Source organism: Moschus berezovskii, chromosome 8, assembly GCF_049115385.1.
Source record: "Moschus berezovskii isolate FMDL1 chromosome 8, NW_MosBer_1.0, whole genome shotgun sequence".
Classification (NCBI taxonomy): Eukaryota; Metazoa; Chordata; class Mammalia; order Artiodactyla; family Moschidae; genus Moschus; species Moschus berezovskii.
The window spans coordinates 49,060,373-49,076,450 of NC_142467.1; the positions used below are offsets into that span (position 1 = coordinate 49,060,373).

Consider the following 16,078-nt stretch of genomic DNA (forward strand, 5'->3'; position numbering starts at 1 on the left):
TGAAGCCAGAGTCCAGAGTCTTTGTTTTTCACGTTTTTTATTTTTCAAGGCTGATCAACCATTACTAGTTCCTCCTGTCAATCTACCCTCCAAAATGCAAGCAAATGCGAGGGGGTTTTGCCAGGACCAGTCCAAGCTTGCTGCTCTCCCCGCCACTCTGGGTGCTGTCCTTTTGCTCTGCCTGGACTCTGTGTTCGAAACCATGTTCTGCCACAGACCAGGTTTACTTCCGGTTGACCCCAAAGCAGGGCTCTGGTCTGCTTGACAGCAAGGAGCCGGGCCCCAGAACTGTGTACATTCCCAAGATGGAGAGGCCCTGTTTTCAGCCCTCCTGGTCAAAGGGCTGGCCTGGAGCCCATAAGGAGTGAGGAGAACCTCTGTTCCAACCCTGACCTATCAAAGAGGGTCCAGAGAGGGGACAGCACTTCCCTAAAGTCACACAGTGAAGCTGAGACCTGGGTGTGCTGGCCTTCCCCCTCCTCCAAGGTCCTGGGTTCTCCCTCCATTCTGTGCTGCTAGTAGCCACCTCATAGTGTTCTTCTCCCAAGTTTCCATTGACACAGGAAGCCTCCAGCCCTCTTCCAGAGCTCAGCCGGATGACCCTCCCAGCCTGAGGCTTGCCCCACTCTGCTTTTGGAAGGGGAAATCCTTGTGGCCCCCTCCCAGCTCCCATCCTCACCCACTGTAGAGTGAACTCTGCTCCATGACCTCTGAGGAGAAAGCAGCCAAGGCCCCGCCATGGGAATTTTCCATACAGTAGTTGCTTATTGATTCCTGCTCAGTTCTGGGCTGTGTGTCTTTAAGAGCCTCAGAATCCTAAAGGGGTGGTAGATCGGAGCTTCCCAGACTGCACATACCACCCTCAGATTCTGTAGGTCCAGAACTGGGCCTGGGAGCTATGTTAAGCAAGTGCTTCAGGTGGTCCTGAAATTGGAGACCTTCTATTAGGCCTCGAAATCCCTTAAAATACTGTCTGGGCATCACAACAAGCATCAAATCCAAAGTCAATTTCAAAATTGGTCCCTGTCCTCAAGGAGCCCCCTTGGATTAACAGGAGAAGCACGGGTAACTGGGAAACTAATCACATGGATGTTTGAACAGGCCTGCTGATAAGAACTAACTCAGCCCTGGGGAGAGACCAAGTAGAAATTATATATGAGCTGGGCCTGGAGGCCTGAGAAATTATTGACTATATGCCATGCTGGGATGGCCTTGAGCAACTTGGGATGGTGTTGAACACATGGTTGTATGTGTTGGGGCCAGGAGTACAGTAGGTTGTTTTTGGTTTGGTTTTGGCCTAGCAAATTGATCAAAATTAAAAAAAGACACTAGTCCATGTTGGCAGAGTTGCAGCAGAACTGGCCTTCTGTATGCTACTAGTGGGTTAGTTAATTGGTAGAGCCTTTCTGAAGTGTAGAGACAGTAACTTTAGACGTGTAAAAGTCTTACAATCATTATGTTCCATAAGGCATGATTTGAAAATTTAAAAATGGAAATAATGTAAATATTCAACAGTGGAAAGTGAAAGTGTTAGGCGCTCAGTCGTGTCCAACTCTTTGCAGCCCCACAGACTCCACAGGCTCCTCTGTCCGTGGTTTTCTCCAGGCAAGAATACTGGATTGGGTTGCCATGCCCTTCTCCAGGGTATCTTCCCTACTCAGGGATCAAACCCAGGTCTCCTACATTGCAGATGGATTCTTTATCGTCTGAACCACCAGGGAAGTCCATTTAACAGTGGATTATTGATTAAATGATTAAATTCATCTATAAGATATCATACTGAAATCATTAAAATTAATTACAAAATATTTAATGCCATGTAGTAAATGCTTATATTTGAAAAAATGAGATATAAGGGAATATATATAAATTCCAAAAGTGAATAAATGTGAATTCTTTATTACCACTATATTTGGAAAAAGATGCTTACCAATATTTAAGTGCTAATAGAGAGAACAGTAGCATGAGGACTATTATAATGAGTCTTTTTAAAATATTTTAAAAATGTTTATTTTTCAAATAGTTATTTGGTGGAGTTGGGCCCTAGGTGTGGCCTGTGGAATCACTGTGGGGCTTGAGCTTTCCAGCTTGGGCGTCCCACGTCCTTCACATTGCAGGGACCTGGACCCCCAGGGATGTCCTAAGATGAGTCTTGAATGCCTTGATTCTGGAGGGTTATCCTGGGGGCAGAGGTGCTGTCAGGATCTGTAGACTCAAGCATAAGGCCATGTCCTGCCTAAGGTCTGAAAGCTGTTAGTGGAGAAGAGTTTTTCACCTTCCATGGTGGTGGTTTGGGAGAAGACAGTTTCTCATGGGCTTTATGATCTTATTTTAGGCAACCTGAGGCCAGTGGCAGCCTAAGCAGTCTAGCAAAGCACTGTGGTCTTAGCTCCTGCCATGCTTTTTCAGATATAAAGTGATAAATGTCATCATGAGCAGTTAAAATTATGGAGTCATAGGTGCTTTATCTCAGCTAATCCTTAAAATAACCTTTGAGCAAATCAAGGCTTGGAGAGGCAATGTGGTCACACAGTGTTGGATTTAGGGTTTGAATCCAGATCTGGGTGATTTTAGAATCCAAGAGTTTGTTTGTTTGTTTTTCTTTTCCTTTGCTGTGTTGTGTGGCATATGGGATCTTAGTTCTCCAGCAAGGGATGAAACCCATGCCCCCTGCATTGGAAGTGTGGAGTCTTAACCACTGGGCCACCAGGGAAGTCCCTAGAATCCCAGAGTTCTTAACAATACTGTTCTGGTCTGTACTCTTCTGAGACCTGGTTCTCATGCTGATTTTGCCATCCAGGCCGCATATGACTGTGTCTTACCTCCCTGAGCTCCAGTGTCCTCCCTTGTAATAATCCTTATCTCTCAGTGCAGTTGAGAAGAGCTGAGATCAGACACTCGGAGTTTGAACGCCGTGGGCATTGTTGAGTGAAAGTAAGAACGCCTCACACCTCCACTTCCTCCGCAAAGGAGAAAGCGGGAGCCCAGAGGAGGGAAGAGATTTGTCTGAGTTTGTAGAAGAACTGAGACTGGAATTCTGGAAATCTTACTCCCATAAAAACATTGGCCAGATTAAGTGTAACCAGGAGTGGCAACAGGGACAGGACGATCAGCCGTTGCTGTTTGTCTGCCTCCTTCCTCCAGCCCAGGGGGAGAGGCTGGCTCCTGTCATTACCCCAGAGTCCTGTGTTGACAGCTTGTTCCTGGGCCAAGCGTCCCCTCTCCCCTGGGCGGGAAGGGACGAGACTTCACAGTGTGGGTGGAGGAGGGGGGCTGGATTGCCAGCCACTGAGCAAATCCTGGGGACCAGGACCCGGGGGAGACACTGTCTTGCTCAGTTTGCCAGGCTCAGTTTGCACCAGGCTCTGTGCTGGGCACTGTGGGGCAGGAGCAGAAGGTTCTAGAAGCCTGCCCTTCTCATCCCTCCCCAACCAGAACTATGCTTTCCAGCAGCATTTCATTCATTCTCGAGTTCAGGAAATTGTTAATAATTTTTATTCTATTAATCAATTAATCTATTACCACAGTAAAAAGTAAAGGTTTTCTTTTACAGTGATAATTCACAATCAAACACTTTCATAGGTTTTTCATGAGCTGAGTTATTGAAGTGTTTTCTAAAATGGGGCTTAGACTATCTTTTTTTAAAATCAGAAAACTTTTTTGAGGTACAATTAAAAAATAACATGCTAATTTCAGATGTACAACTGAATGATTCAACATTTGTACACAGTGTGAAATGATCACAGTAAGTCTAGCTAACATTTTAGAACATTTTGAAAAGTATACAAAATGGTTTCAACTTCTTTATACCCCACATCTTGGTCCAGTGACCAGTGCTAGACTTTGACCAACTTTTCACCTCTCTGGGATGAAATGAGAAAATTAAAGGTGTTCCTTGTGTAGAACTTTGAGTAAGATGTTATTTCTCCTTTCCTGAAAGAACTATCTCGAGCTTTCCTTAGTATATTTTGAAAGGTTAAAATGTCTTCTATTTTATGAAATGATAGTGGTAGTCTGTAAATATTTTTTCAGCATTCTTGCTTGTCAACCCATACCAAATCTCCTATTTGAGAATATTATTTATGAAAACCAAAATCTCATAGCCACTGTTTTGTGGTATAGAAAACCCTCTTGGGACTTCCCGAGTGGCCAGTGGCTAAGACTCTGCGTTCCCAGTGCAGGGGGCCTAGGTTTGATCGCTGGTCGGAGACCTAGATCCCACATGCCTCAACTAAGAGTTCACATGCCACAGTGAAAGATCCTGTGTGCTGTAACTAAGACCCAGCATAGTCAAGTAAATAAATATTAAATAAACAAGTATTTTTTAAAAGTTATTATAGAAAGCCCTTTTGCATCAGTTCTCTCCTCTGATTCAACCCCCACTGACCAAGGTTAGTTAAAGTGCCTCTAGGTAGGGGTCAAATACTTGACTCTGCCAGATATCCCCCGATCTGTCCTGATGGAATCCTCTTTTGCCTCAGCCTTCTCATTTTTAAATCAGGGGACATACATATTTCCCGGGTTCTTCTGAAGATTAGCTGAGATAGTGCCTGGTATGACCTGGCTGCAGTATTTCACCTCCAACTGTCACATTATATACTGCTACCTCCATATAGTTGGGGAAACAGAGAAGAAACCTAGTAAAACCATGGCTTGAAGTTTGAGGCCCTGCCTTCAATACAGGGAACTTGTTGAAAGCTGTGGTAGCCAAGGGCCCTGAGGAGGAAGGGGAATTGTCTCTAAACTGGGGGTTGGGAAGTTTTAAGACACTTAAAGGCCATAACTCGGATGAGGGTAATAGCATAAGGTCTGGCCAAGTCCATGGAGAAGGAAGATAAGGGCAGGGAGGGGCCCATGGTTGGTAGCTGAGCCAAAGTACAAGAATCTAAGGAGATGTCAGCTAGCACCAAGCTCCCCGCTGAGGGTTTCCCCGGCCAAAATGAAATCCTATCTGGGAACCCCTTCCCCACAGAGCGGTTGCTGCCTTGGGACTGTGAGGAAGAAAGCCTAAGGGAACTGGGCGTAGTGCAGGGGTTGGCACAACTGGAATTCCTATCTTGCCTTTGGAAGAATTACCATAGCATCTATCCTCACATTAACTTCCTACCTTCATCCTCACTGTTATCTCATTTCTTCCAGAGGCGCCAAAGACCAGATCAGCCTCCCAAACCAGAGCCTCAGGAACTGGGTCCCCTCAATGGTGACACAGGTGAGCAGTCAGCACTATAAATGCCCTCTCTGACATCTGTGAGGTTTCCTACTCTATAGTCAACAAACACAATATGGCTATTTAATTATCTCCTGAGATTTTAGTTAGGTTACTTTACTAGGAGTATCATTTCGAAAATCAGGGAGGTGATAGTTCTTTCCTGATCCTGGCTATTGCTACCACACCTGGAGTGCTGAGTTTATTTCTGAAAAGCACATTTTCAGAGAAATCCAGAAAAAAATGGAGAGAGTACAGTGGAGAAGAATCAGGTTGATGAGGAATCTGGAAACCATGTCCTTTAAGGAACAGTTAAAGAAATAGAAGATGTTGCAATAAAACACAACAGCTCTCTCCAAGTGACTGAAGTGCCCTCACAGAGAAGAAAGATGAGCCTTGTTCAGTGTGACCCAGAGATCAGTACCAGGGCCTGAATGTAGCCAAAACACACTGGCAGAATTCAGTTCAGTCTCAAAGGAAGTTTTTTGTCTGGTTGATGGTTTAAAATCATCAGAGCTACTGATAGAATGAGCTCTCCATCTCTGAAAGTGTTTAATTACCACCTGGAGACTATCAGGATATTGTAGATGAAGTTAAAGTACCAGATAAGCAACTGGGTCAGAATTTATATGTTCTCCAATCTGGCTATACATAAGAATTACCTGGGGTGGATCTTCAAAAATACCAATTCTGAGGCCCCACCACAAACCAACTAAATTAGGATCTCTAGGAGTGGGGCTGAAGACTGCACTATTAGTTAGCTAGTTCAGTCGCTCAGTCCTGTCCAATTCTTTGTGAGCCCATGGACTGCAGCATGCCAGGTTTCCCTGTCCATCACCAACTCCTGGAGCTTACTCAAACTCATGTCTATCACATCGTTAATGCCATCAAACCATCTCATCCTCTGTCATCCTCTTCTCCTCCCGCCTTCAATCTTTCCCAGCATCAGGGTCTTTTCCAGTGAGTCAGTTCTTTGCATCAGGTGGCCAAAGTATTGCATTCTCAGCCTCAACATCAGTCCTTCCAATGAATATTCAGGATTGATTTCCTTTAAGATGGACTGGTTGGATCTCCTTGCAGTCCGTGGGACTCTCAAGAGTCTTAACCAACACCACAGTTCAGAAGCATCAATTCTTCAGTGCTCAGATTTCTTTATACTCCAACTCTCACATCCATACATGACTACTGGAAAAACCATAGCTTTGACTAGATGGGCCTTTGTTGGCAAAGTATTGTCTCAGCTTTTTAATATGCTGTCTAGGTTGGTCATAACTTTCCTTCCAAGGAGCAAGCGTCTTTTAATTTCATGGCTGCAATCACCATCTGCAGTGATTTTGGAGTCCCCCAAAATAAAATCTACTGCTGTTTCCCCATCTGTTTGCCATGAAGTGATGGGACCAGATGCCATGATCTTAATGTTCTGAATGGTGAGCTTTAAGCCAACTTTTTCACTCTCCACTTTAACTTTCATCAAGAGGCTCTTGAGTTCTTCTTCACTTTCTGCCATAAGTGTGATGTCATCTGCATATCTGAGGTAATTGATATTTCTCCCATCAATCTTGATTCCAACTTGTGCTTCATCTAGCCCAGTATTTCTCATGATGTACTCTGCATATAAGTTAAAAAGCAAGGTGACAATATACAGCCTTTTCCTATTTGGAACCAGTCTGTTGTTTCATGTCCAGTTCTAATTGTTGCTTCCTGACCTGCATACAGATTTCTCAAGAGGCAGGTCAGGTGGTCTGGTATTCCCATCTCTTTCAGAATTTTTCACAGTTTATTGTGATCCACACAGTCAGAGGCTTTGGCATAGTCAATAAAGCAGAAATCAATGTTTTTCTGGAACTCTCTTGCTTTCTCCATGATCCAGTGGATGTTGGCAATTTGATCTCTGGTTCCTCTGGCTTTTCTAAATCCAGCTTGAACATCTGGAAGTTCACGGTTCATGTATTGTTGAAGCCTGGCTTGGAGAATTTTGAACATTACTTTACTAGAATGTGAGATGAGTCCAATTGTGCGGTAGTTTGAGCATTCTTTGGCATTGCTTTTCTTTGGGACTGGAATGAATTTTCCAGTCCTGTGGCCACTGCTGAGTTTTCCAAATCTGCTGGCATATTGAGTGCAGCACTTTCACAGCATCATCTTTTATGATTTGAAATAGCTCTACTGGAATTCCATCCCCTCCTCTAGTTTTTTTTGTAGTGATGCTTCCTAAGGCCCGCTTGACTTTGCATTCCAGGATGTCTGGCTCTAGGTGAGTGATCACACCATTGTGTATCTGGTTCATGAAGATCTTTTTTGTACAGTTCTTCTGTGTATTCTTGCTACCTCCTCTTAATATCTTCTGCTTCTGTTAGACCCATACCATTTCTGTCCTTTATTGAGCCCATCTTTGCGTGAAATGTTCCCTTGGTATCTCTAATTTTCTTGAAGAGATCTCTAGTCTTTCCCATTCTATTGTTTTCTCTATTTCTTTGCACTGATCACTGAGGAAGGCTTTCCTATCTCTCGTTGTTATTCTTTGGAACCCTGCATTCAAATGGGTATATCTTTCCATTTCTCCTTTGCTTTTCACTTAAATCTATTTCTCACTTCCACTGTCTAATCATAAGGAATTTTATATAGGTCATACCTGAATGGTCTAGTGGTTTTCCCTACTTTCTTCAATTTCAGTCTGAATTTGGCAATAAGGAGTTCATGATCTGATCCACAGTCTGCATTGTTAGTGATGGTAAATCCCTGTAATAAGTAGCACCCCCACACACAAGTTGAGACCAGTTTGGTACTGCTGACCAACATTTGAGATCTTGAGCCACATGATTTATGAGAGCCTGGAACTCCATGATCCTGACCACTGTCTCCTCTCGCCCCACCTCCCCCAGACCCAGGGCTCCTATCTGATGGACTGACCACAGCCTCTTTCTTCACACTTCTCATTATACCTTGTAGCCAACCTGGCCTATGAAATTCTGTAATAATGTTATTACTACTTTTTTTTCTTTTCTTTTCTTTTCTTTTTTATTTATTTTTAAAATTTATTTATTTTAATTGGAGGCTAATTACTTTACATTATATTGCTACATTTATAACAATGCTAATATAAGCCTTGAGTGCTGTCATGAGCCCTGAGAAACATTTAGAGAACATTTAGTGAACAATGAAGAGCATTTTTTTTGCCACATCACGCAGCATGCAGGATCTTAGTTCCCTGACTAGGGATCAAACCTGTGCCCCCTGCAGTGGAAGTATGAAAGCTTAACCACTGGACCACCAGCGAAGTCCTAAAGAGCACTTATTGAGCACCTCCAAATGCCTGGCACAACACCTACTGCTTTTGTATTTTATTCATTTGTTTGTGGTAGATTTTAGATTCTACAAATAGGTGATTACCTACAGTATTAGTCTTTCTCTGACTTAGTGTGCTAAGCATAATACCCTCTAGGTCCATCCATGTTGTTGCAAATAGCAGACTTTAATTCTTTTCTATGGCTGCATAATGTTCCTTTGTATGTGTAGACTTTTATTGTTGTCCATCTTATTTATTCATTCATATGTTAAAAGATACTTAGGTTGCTTCCATGTGTTGGTACACTTACTGTTTCGATGCATGAGCAGACAGAACAACATGGTAGTTCAGAGTGTTTGCTGTGGAATCAACTTGTGTAGGTTCACAGCCCCTTACCCCAGTTGTGAACTGGGTAATCTTGGACAGGTTGCATGATTTCTTTGTCCCTCAGCTTCCTCATCTGTGAAATGGGAATAATCGTAGTACGCACCACTCTGGGCAGCTGTGAGCATTCAGCAAGTAATACCTGTGAGGCACTTGGAGCGGAGCTGGGCATGTTTCTGAGCATAGTAAGCTCTTGGTATTCTTTGTTGTTGAGTCTCCATATTCTTTACATGCTGTTGTTATTTTCATTGCCGTTGTTTTCTGACTTAATCATCTCAATAGCCCTATGAGGTAGGTATTATTATTATCCTGATTTAATGTATTAGGTAACAGAGGCCCGGAGAGGGTGGATCCCCGCCTTAGGTGAGACCCAGAGCCTGTTGGACTCACCAGAGTGGCATCACCAGGCCTGTTTTGCAGTTTCCCTCAGCAATGTCTCGATTTCCTGTTTTCAAGGTCTTCTTCCTGCTCACAGCAGCCTTTCTGCGCTGTGAGGTGTCACACTCAGACACAGAGCCCAACAGACAAAGCGAGTGACCAGCTAGCCCCTCAGTGAGGAGAGGAGAGGTGAGGACAGTGGTGAATGGCAGAACCACATCCTGGATGGAGGCGGAGGCCGCCGTTCCTCAGGCCAGCTCCTGCTGGGCACTGAATCGCACACTGCTGCTTCTTTGACTTCTTCAAAAAGAGTTGGAGGACTTCCCTGTTGGTCCAGTGGTTAATAATCAACCTGCCAATATAGGAGAGACGGGTTTGATCCCTGGTCTGGGAACTAAGATCTGTCTTGCCACAACTGCTGAAAGCCGTGTGCCCTAGAGCCCCTGCTCCACAACAGGAGAAGCCACCACAATGAGAGGCCCACGCACTGCAACTAGACATTAGCCCCTACTCGCCGTAACCAGAGAAAGCCCACACAGCAATAAAGACGATAAATAAATAAAAGTTTAAATCAGGACTTTTAAAAAAAGTTGGGAATCTGTAGTATTAAGGAAAAGCTGCCCAGTTATTAAGTCAGCCACTGTTTTGTTTGTTTTTAATGTTGACACTGGATGGAGCAAACAGCACCTTTATAGGCTGAATGTGTTCTGTGAGTCACCTGTTCTCCTGTAGATCTTAGGGGCAAAATGAGGCCTCTGGCTCCTCCACTTCATGAAGGAGGGTCTCCAAAGGCAGGGAGATTTAAGGAGCTGCCTCTAGAAGTTGATCCCCCAACTGAAACCATTTTTAAGGGGGAGACCAGGCTCCCCACGCTGTAGCTCCAGCCTCCCCGGCCCTCTCCATTGGGCCTGGACCCAACCTCCACTCTGTGATTTTTTCTCCCTCACCTATAGCCACAACTGACCATGTATTTGCATCTGAGGAGGCTGAGCAGCACCAGAAGGCTATCACCAGAATCCTACAGCAACATGAAGAGGACAGGGAGAAATGGGCGCAGCAGGTGAGTCCCAACCCCTTTCTTTTCCTCCTGCTCCACTAACCTCATTAAATTCCAGAGCAAGGCCAACTTTTGGTTTTATTGTTGTAAGTATCTCTTACTCTTTTGCCCAGAAAAGAGTCCTGTATCTGTTGAATAAATATTTGTAACTGTGGGCATATAACTCATTTAATTTATTCTATGGAATAAAAGGGGGGAACCACCAGCATAGCAGAGGGCTTTCTGCCTTCAATGCCATCAGGATTGGAAGACTCCAAAATCTCCTTCCGCGTGGTAAAGCTCTGGAAGCCCCCTCTTAAGCCCTAAAGAGGGTGAAGTCAGTCACATCAGCTATGTCTTGGAGGCCTTGCGCCCATCAGCGGGTGGGACTCTGATCACCAACCTCCAAAAGGCTCCAGGGTTGGTGAGTGAATAAGTGAGGCTGCCCTGAACCTACTGAATCTCATTCTGCCTGGGACCCTCTGCCCCCAGGTGGAGAAGGAGAGGGAGGTAGAACTTGGAGAGAAACTGAAAGAACAGCGAAGAGTCCTAGAGGGAGAGCATGCGGAGGCCCTGCGAGGTAAGGACGAGATGCACTGGAAGGCCATGGACCAGACTCCTTCTGTTCCACCTGCTGAGCTCACATGGGACTCCCGTTTCCCCTTCTCAGCCACCTCTGGTCCCTAAGCAGTTGTCACTTCAGAACTGGAGTCTGCAGGGTCCTAAGACGTGTCCTTTCGGGCATATAATATTTGACCCCATGCTTTGTTTTGCCTTAGTTGAGAGATGGTTTTCCCTTTCCATTTTAAAAAACAATCTGTATTCATTATGGGAAATTTGGAAAACTTAGACAAATAGGAGAATATTTAAATACCCATTTTTCTCCCCCACAATGATGACAACTCTATGCTTAGGTTGATTATTTTTTTCAAATATCTTTTATATGTGATAATGCTTATCATAGAAAATTTAGAATGTATGGATTAAAAAAATGCTCTTGTAATGGTTGGAGCTCAACCTCTGCAGCCATGGTCTCAGGGTTTGGATCCCAGCTTCACCATTTATCACCTGTGTAACCTTGAAGAAGTCAGTTAACTCTTATTCATAGGGTCTTTCAGAGAGTCAAGCAATTTAATTTACAGATGGATAGATAGATAAACAAACAGGCAGACAGATGAAGGAATCTAGAACAGTCTCTGATATTTTGCAAGATACTTAGCAAGTATTTGTTAGCATTTATTATTTTATTACTAAGAAAATTAAAATTGTGTATAATTCCACCCAGAACTAGTCACTGTTACCCCTTTGATATAGATCGCTTGTACTTCTTTAGTGTGTATTTACCTAGAATATACATCTATACACACACGTACTTTGCAGGGAGGAGATAAATTGATTTTTCACTTTGCACTGTATTAACATCTTGTCATTAAACTCCATGGCAACCCACTCCAGTGTTCTTGCCTGGAGAATCCCAGGGACGGGGGAGCCTGGTGGGCTTCCGTCTATGTGGTCACACAGAGTCGGACACGACTGAAGTGACTTAGCAGCAGCAGCAGCACAACTTTTAGTAACTATGTAGCATTCCAGTAGTGTTCCCTTGTTCTTTTAACTAGCCCCTTGGGTTAGGCATTTTAGCAAGTTCAAACTTTTACCATTGTTTATAACATCAGTGATACACAGTGAACCCCATTTTGTAAAATCTTTGCCACATTCATGATTTTATCATTAGAAAAGCATTCTAGTAGGGTTGGTATGACGAAATTTTGTATATATACCTTTTATTTTGGTAAAATAAACATAAAATTTACCATTAGTGACATTTTGTCTAGTCACAGTCCCCTGAAACCATCACCACTGTACCCTTCCAGAACTCTCTCATCCTAAAGGCAAACTCCTTACCCACTAAGCAGTCACTCCACAACCCCACACTCACCCTTCCAGCCCCCCAGCAACTGCCAATCTGCTCTGAGTCTCATGACTTTGTCCACTCCAGACACTCATGTGAATGGACTCCCACAGCCCCCACAGCTGGCTTCCTTCACCCAGCATAAAGCTCATCTGTGCTGCAGTGTGCATGGGCACTCCACTCCTTTCCCCAACACCATTTTAAAAATTATTCCATTCCTCTTTGTGGCGTATAATATTCCATTGCCAAGGCACCCCACACTCTCTTTTATCCATTCATCTGTTGATGGATGGGCTGTGAACAAGTGCCATCAGTACAAGCAGTTGGTTGATCACCTGCTTTCAGTTTCCCTGGGTGTACCCCCGGGAGCAGAACTGCTGGGTCATTTGGTATTTCTATGCTTAACTTTTTGAGAATCCACCAAACTGTTTTCCATAGTAGCTGTACTGTTTTTCAGTTCCAACATCAATGCACAAGAGTTCCAGTTGTACCACATCCTTGCCAATACTGGTTAGTTTCTGTCATTATTGTTCTTATTATTATTGCCATCCTAGTGAATGCAAAGTGATATCTCACTGTGGTTTCAACTTGTATTTCCCTAATGACTAATTTTGCTGAGCATCTTTTCATGTGCATGTTGGTTATTTGTATAGCTTCTTTGGGGAAGGTTATCTAGATTTTTGATGCTATTGAAATTGACTTCAAAAAAGTGATACTAATTTTTTTTTCATCATCAGTATTTCTATGACTTACCCCAGAAATTTTTATCTTTTAAAAACACAGTTCAAATTATTTTATATGTAAAATTTTATATACTGTTCTTTTTATTTAACATTGTGTCAAACATGTTTGCAAGTAATTCGTCTGCTGCTAAAATGTTTGTAAAGTGTAGACCACTGCACACATGGTTTTCCTTATTTCCTGTGAGTCTAGAAGTAAAGATTTTAACTACTGTTTAAGTAATACTGCACTAAATGTGTTTTGCCTAAAGATGTTCCCATATTTTGCTTTATATCCTTAGATTTCCAGAAATGAAATAACTAGAACAGAGGTCTGAACAATTTTAAGAATCTTGAAACATATTGCAACATTAGCATAAAACGTTTTGAAATAGAATTGAAGCCTTTGCCCTGCGAATTTGAAGGGCACAAATGTACCCTGTGAAACTGGGCCTGTCAGTAGACCTTAGTTCACTTTCTACAGTATCTCTGAAACTTACCTTGAATCTCATTTCAGTATCTATATCTCTAAAATCCTTCCCTCCTTCTCAAAGCTATTATGGTAAAACAGCTTTCTTCTCCAAGCAAAGCATTGATTTGATACTAGTTTTAGCGTAATGAAGATATTAATAAGATAATTTTCCTATGGTAAAAACCCAGAGGGGAAGGGACTGCCTGTCTTGAGTTCTTCCCAACAGTCAGAATTCTTTTATAGTTATTTTTCAGTTGCTTGGCACCTGTTAGGTGCTGCCGAAGGCTTGCCTGGTGGCTCAGTGGCAGAGAATTCACCTGCCAATGCAGGAGATATGGTTCAATCCCTGGGTTGGAAGGATTCCCCTGGGGAAAGAAATGGCAGCCCACTCTAATATTCTTGCCTGGGAAATCCCACAGACACAGGAGCTTGGTGGGCTATAATCCATGAGGTGGCAAAAGAGTCAGACACAACTTAGTGACTAAATGACAACAACCAAGTGCACATTAAATAAATGACTAGAAATATACCATGGGGGAAGTATGACTGGGAGAGGCTAGTGGTTTGTTTTGTTTTTTTACACTTGATGACACTTTATTGTCTTTTATTTTCTATTTTTGTTTTTTAATTATTATACATTAAAATGGACTTTCTAATGTAGCTTTATAAACTTTAACACATGTATAGATTCATGCAGCCACCACCATAATCCAGTATAAAACAGTCCCATCACCCCCAAAACACTCTCTCAGGCTGCCCATTTGTATCCACATCCTCTCCCACCCCAACCCCTGGGAAACACTGATCTGTTCTCCACACATGGTTTTGTCATTTTAAGATTATTACAGAAACAAAATAATACAATATAATATTTAACATTGGCTTCTGTCCCTAATCATGGTGCATTTGAGAGCCATCTAAGTGGCTGGGTATATAAGGAGTGCCTTCTATTTCATGGCTGAATTGTGATCCATTGTTCACTCATCCCCTTGTCCAAGTGGGGACAGGTCATTTCCAACTGGAGGTAATTATGAATAGTGCTCTTCTCAACATTTGTGTAAGGTTTCTGTGTGTTCTTAAGTTTCTTGGGTAAATATCTAGGAGTGGGGTGGATAGGTCACATGGTACATGTATATTCAGCTTTGTGAGAATTGACTAAACTGCTTTCCTAAGGGACCATCATTTTATATTCCCATCAGTGATGAGTGAGTTCCACTGTTCCTTTTCACTAACACTTGTCAAGACTTTATTTTTTTGCTACTCTAATAAATAGGTAGTGATATCTCATTGTGGGTATAATTTGCATCTCGACAATGACTAATCATGTTGGACATCTTTTCTTGGGTTTATTTGCTGTCTGTGTAACCTCTTTGGCAGAATATCTGTTCAAGTCCTTTGTATCTAATTAGCTTGTTTTGTTCTTGCTGTTGAGTTTTGAGAGATCTTTATATATTTTGGATACAGGTCCTTTGTATTTACAAATATTTTCTCCTAGTCTGTGTGTGTGTGTTTAAGATTTGTTTGTGTGTTTTTTTTCATCCTCCCATTAATGGTTTTCACAAAGCAAAGCTTTTAATTTTAATAAATTCTAGGTCATTTTTCTTTTATCAATTATGCTGTTGGTGTCATGTGTAAGAACTCTTTGCTGAACTCTAGGTAACAAAGATCTTCTCTCTTTTCTTCCAAAAATTATATGGCTTTAAGTTTTACATTTAGTATAATCATGTGATTTCCCTTTTTTATACTGTTAACATGGTAGATTACATTAATTTGAGCTTTCAATTTTCGAACTTACATTAACAAAACCTCTCTTGGTCTTTTTATATGTTGCTGAACTTGATTTGCTAATATTTTATTGAAGATTTTCATCTGTGTTTATAAGGACTACTGGTCTATAGTTTTCTTGTACCATCTGTCTGGTTGTAGTATCAGGGCAAAGCCTGATACTTGCCTCATGGAATGAGCTGGGAAATGTTTCTTCCTCTTCTATCTCTGAAAGAGATTGTAGAGAGTTGTACTATATCATTTTAAAATATTCAATAGAATTTGTCAGAGAAACCTTAAGATTTAAACAGATATTTGACCATGGAGGATACACAGACACCAGATAAACACAAGCAAAGACATGCCATTTCTGCCATTTCTATTCCAGGAAGTATTTAAGTACAAATTTAACTTCAGTGGGCTTCCCTGGTGGCTCAGCTGGTTAAGAATCTGCCTGCAATGCAGGCGACCTGGGCTCAACCCCTGGGTTGGGAAGATCCCCTGGAGAATAGAAAGGCTACCCACTCCAGTATTCTGGCCTGGAGAATTCCATGGATTGTATAGTCCGTGGGGTTACAAAGAGCTGGACGTGACTGAGCAACTTTCGCTTTCTTTTCTAACGTAAGCCCTTAATGCTAAAAATTTCCCCCTAAGCACTGCATTATCTGCATCCTAGAAATTGATGTTTTATATTTTTTGTTCAGTTCAAAATACCTTCTAATCTCCCTCAAGACTTCCTGTTTAGCTCATTGACAATTTAGAAGGGTATTTCCTTCTACGTGTTCAGACATTTTCCAGTTCTTTTCTTGTTACTGGTATCCAGTTTGATTCCTTTGCAGTCAGAGAACATAGTTTATAGTTCATTCCTTTTTTAACTTGTTACAGCTTATTTTATGATTCAAGATATGGTCTATCTTATGAATG

The 16,078-nt window shown here is 42.3% G+C and overlaps 1 protein-coding gene across 1 annotated transcript in view; it reads left to right on the top strand.

Moving 5' to 3' along the window:
* Window positions 1-16,078, top strand: part of CCDC69 (coiled-coil domain containing 69) — a 35,367-nt gene that overhangs the window by 11,669 nt on the left and 7,620 nt on the right. Inside the window, exons 2-4 of the mRNA XM_055430216.2 lie at window positions 5,140-5,209; window positions 10,208-10,314; window positions 10,783-10,870. Of these exons, the coding sequence (XP_055286191.2) occupies window positions 5,140-5,209; window positions 10,208-10,314; window positions 10,783-10,870 (265 nt within the window). The remainder of the gene's footprint in view (window positions 1-5,139; window positions 5,210-10,207; window positions 10,315-10,782; window positions 10,871-16,078) is intronic.